General features: G+C 53.3%; 1 protein-coding gene across 1 annotated transcript in view; it reads right to left on the bottom strand.

Moving 5' to 3' along the window:
• The window catches only part of SLC18A2 (solute carrier family 18 member A2), a 36,367-nt gene extending 32,755 nt beyond the window's left edge, over positions 1-3,612 (bottom strand). Inside the window, exons 1-2 of the mRNA XM_077779551.1 lie at positions 3,492-3,612; positions 1,728-2,076 (exon numbers count right to left, since the gene is read on the bottom strand). Of these exons, the coding sequence (XP_077635677.1) occupies positions 1,728-2,076; positions 3,492-3,612 (470 nt within the window). The remainder of the gene's footprint in view (positions 1-1,727; positions 2,077-3,491) is intronic.
• Between the last annotated feature and the right edge of the window lie 25 nt (positions 3,613-3,637).

Genomic DNA, 3,637 nt, shown 5'->3' on the forward strand with positions numbered 1-3,637 from the left:
ATCCCAGCCCCTGCCACCACCCCAGGCCCCCTCACCCACAGCTGCCTCTTCCCTGCTCCAGAGTTGGCCCCGCTCTCCCAAGGGCCCTGTACTTGCTTTAATGCTCTGTTGTTACAATGCTGAAACGCTTCATGATATCTGAACAAAGCCCTGCAGATTAGGGAGCTGGGCCTGCGCCCCTACGCCAGGCCAAAGAAACGTGATGATGTCCCCAGTCCCAGCTTGCATGGTTCACAGACTCTTCAACTTGGCTTTGGAACCTCTAGCGGCTCCCAGGGGCTACCTCCCCCCCAAACACCAACATAACCCCCCTCCTCCCTTGGCCTGGCTCAGGGCCCCTTATAGCCTTGCCCTACCTTCCTTATTCAGCCCACCGTCCCATGTTCTCTTTTCCAGCTGTAATCCTGGTCTCTGCTCATGCGTCTGGGCCTGGTTCACAAGCAGGATTCCAGGCACTCCCCACTCTACCGTTTTTTGGTTTTTGTTTATTTGCATTTTTTGTTTCTGTGTTTTTTGGGAGTTTGTTTTATTTTTTTGCATTTCTGCCTTTCGGGCTACAACGTCTACACGGCAGTCGACCCCCATCACTCACACTGTACCAGCTCTCCCTCTTTGCAGCTGACACATTCAGGGACTGCCTCCTCCCTTTCTCTGCAAGTGCCTCATCCTATGCTTCTGAGAACCCGATATACCAGGCAGAGCTGGGTCGGCTGGGCTACAGAAGGATACTTGCTGGATGGCCCCCGACAGCAGGGATGTGAACAATTATTCAAAACGAGGTGGGTTCCCCAACACCATCCAGAACATCCAGAATGAAAGAAAGCTAGCTTGGGCATTATCTAGGGCATTAATGGTTGGTTTGACTTATCCAGAAAACAGGCTCAATTCTTTTCTCTTTGTGCACATGGACACAGCTCAGTAATTGGCAAGGGGGCTGTTTACACTACCCGTGGCCTCGGCGTGAGCTAAGGATTCCGTCTTTGCGGCAGGATCACTGGTCTTTCCCACCCTCTCCCTGGCCATCTTGACCCTTCAGCACACCAGCTCTAAGGCAAACCACCTTGGCCTTCTGTGCAGAAGCAAACGACCAGCGTAAGAAGAAAACACAAAGCCGTGTGGCACACAGAAGCCAATGAGGAGGCCATGGTGGCCACAGGGGTAGTTCCTGCCGCCCAAGGGCGATTCTGACAAATGCACTAATGCCATGTGGCATTTAGGCGGAATCAACGCTCTCCCACCTGGGGAGGGCCTCTTTATTCTGTTTTAATATTTTCTTACTTTCTTTTTTTTTTTTTAAATGTTTTATTTATTTCTAGGAGAGAGAGAGACAGCGTGAGCAGGGGAGGGTCAGAGAGAGAGGGAGTCACAGACTGAAACAGGCTCCAGGCTCTGAGCTGGCAGTCAGCACAGAGCCCGACGCGGGGCTCGAACCCACGAACCGCGAGATCATGACCTAAGCGAAAGTCGGACGCTTAACCGACTAAGCCACGCAGGCGCCCCAATATTTTCTTACTTTCTAAGAGACGGGGCAACGAAGAGGCGGAACACGAGGGAGGAATCACAGGAAGGAATGAAACACAGAGGGGGAGGAGGCGGGGCTTCTCCCCCGCTCGCCCACCCCTGCTTTCCCACATTCTGATAAATGAAGGAGAAACAGAATCCCAAAGAGAAAGGACCTGGAGACCGGCATAAACAGGCGCCTCCTTGGACAAAATAACAGAGCCTACCTGTTGGTCAACAGTCCTACGAAGGGGTTGGTGAGGAGCTGGACGGTGGCTTTCGAGGCGAACAGCAGGCCGACTTGCACGTTTTCATTCAGGAGATCTCGGTCTTCACGGGGACAGTCAGAAGGCGCAGCGGACGTGTTGGTCACCGTGTGCTGTGTGGGGGCCGTGGGCAGCGGCCCCTGAGTCCCTCCAGTGCCGTTCTCGGTGACGATGACGGAGTTGTCATAGTAAGAGAAGATGTTCTGGAAGCTGCCTGAGGTAGACTCCGTGAGCACTGGCCTGGCTGTCTGGATTTCTGAGGCGTTCTTCTCGTGATTAATGCTGTACAGGTAACTCGGGATGATAGGGACTAGGGACAAAAGCAGAACGGGAAGGTCGCGGCTGCACAGAAGCCACCTGTCATCAGGACAATCGACAGCAAAACGACAGTCCCCTCAAATGCCAAACTGCCCCTGAGACGGGCCCCCCCCCCCTGCCCGGACCGTGGAGTCATCTCATAGTGCTGAGCTCCGGCTAGAGAGCACACAGCCCCCGGAGGCTGGGAGCACTCCGCCTGCCCTCTGAGCCAGCGACTGTGCGGAAGCAACCGGCCCAGGGTGCCCTTCTTGTCCTGTGTGGCGTTTCTCATTACACGGCTCCCTTACAGGAATATTTTAGGAAAGCACAATGGGGTCGGAATTCTGCCCAGTGCTGACCTGGGATCGACGAGAGCTCCTCAGGGAGAGACTCGAACCTTCAAACGAATGAATCGAGGAAATAGAAACCTCAACTTCATTCTGTGTCTTGGGGAAAAATAACCTCACAGGAAGAGGAATAGTTTGGAGATTGCAACGGGCCCGCATCATCTTTCTATTACCGGAGTGGGAGTCTGCGATTTTTCATACAACCGGGAAGATGTAGAAATTCCGGAGACTTCCAAAGAGGCAAAGAAAAAAAGTGATGTAAAAGCACCTGTGAGCCCACAGAGCACTGAAGACAAAAGAGAAGCGAGGCTGTTCTGAAGTCCGATGATTCCCTAGGACTCTGATAATCCCGAAAATCCTACAGGGGGGAATCCGCAAGGGGAGAGAAGGGGAATAACCCACCCGGGGGGGAATGCAAACTAAAAAGAAAATTATTCATTAAAACTGTGGGCATCTTTAAAGGAAAAGCATACCAAATACTTCGCCGTTGATAGGGCTAATTAAGAGACCTGGATTTTAATTAGCCTTTCAAAAAGCCATTACAGGAAAAAGACTAAAACCAATACTGTTCAAATTGTTCTTGAAAAGGTCCTAACCATGCACTGATACAACATATTGAAAAGTCGCTTCCTTTCTTTGCGGGGAGAGAGGCTGACTTGATCCTTTTAAATGTTACTCCAAACTGTGAACCCACCTTGTTGGTTTGCATAGTAACTATTGCAACGTTTTATCTCATTATCAACGTTATCTCGAGCCCTGGGACTTGCTAGCTCTTCCTAGAAATCTTTTTCATCGCGGTCAACGGAGGCAGCGGGGGAGCAGGAAGTTATCAGGAGGAAACACAAGTTCTGGGTCTTAACAGATGTCACATTTTTTGACCTGACCACCAGGAAAACGAAGCCACAAAGCGCGGCTGCGAGTCGCCCAGCGCGGCAGACCCGGGGGAGTGGAGGGTGATGTATTTTTGCAACGCGCGTTCTGCAACTTTCCCCGGGGCGCGCTCGGGAGGGTGGGGCACCCAGGGCGCGCCCGGGAGGGTGGGGCACCCAGGGCAGGGGGACCCGCGGAGGGGCGCACGTACCCACGACCGTGAGCAGCATGTTGTCCAGCAGCAGCGCGAGGAACACGATGAACAGGATGAGCTTCCGCGAGTGGTTGCTCTCCAGCAGCCAGCGGAGCAGCGCCAGGTCGCTCAGGGCCATGGCTCCAGGGCTGGGCTGCGGGCGC

This window comes from Crocuta crocuta, unplaced genomic scaffold (assembly GCF_008692635.1).
Source record: "Crocuta crocuta isolate KB4526 unplaced genomic scaffold, BGI_CrCroc_1.0 scaffold138, whole genome shotgun sequence".
NCBI classification, from domain to species: domain Eukaryota; kingdom Metazoa; phylum Chordata; class Mammalia; order Carnivora; family Hyaenidae; genus Crocuta; species Crocuta crocuta.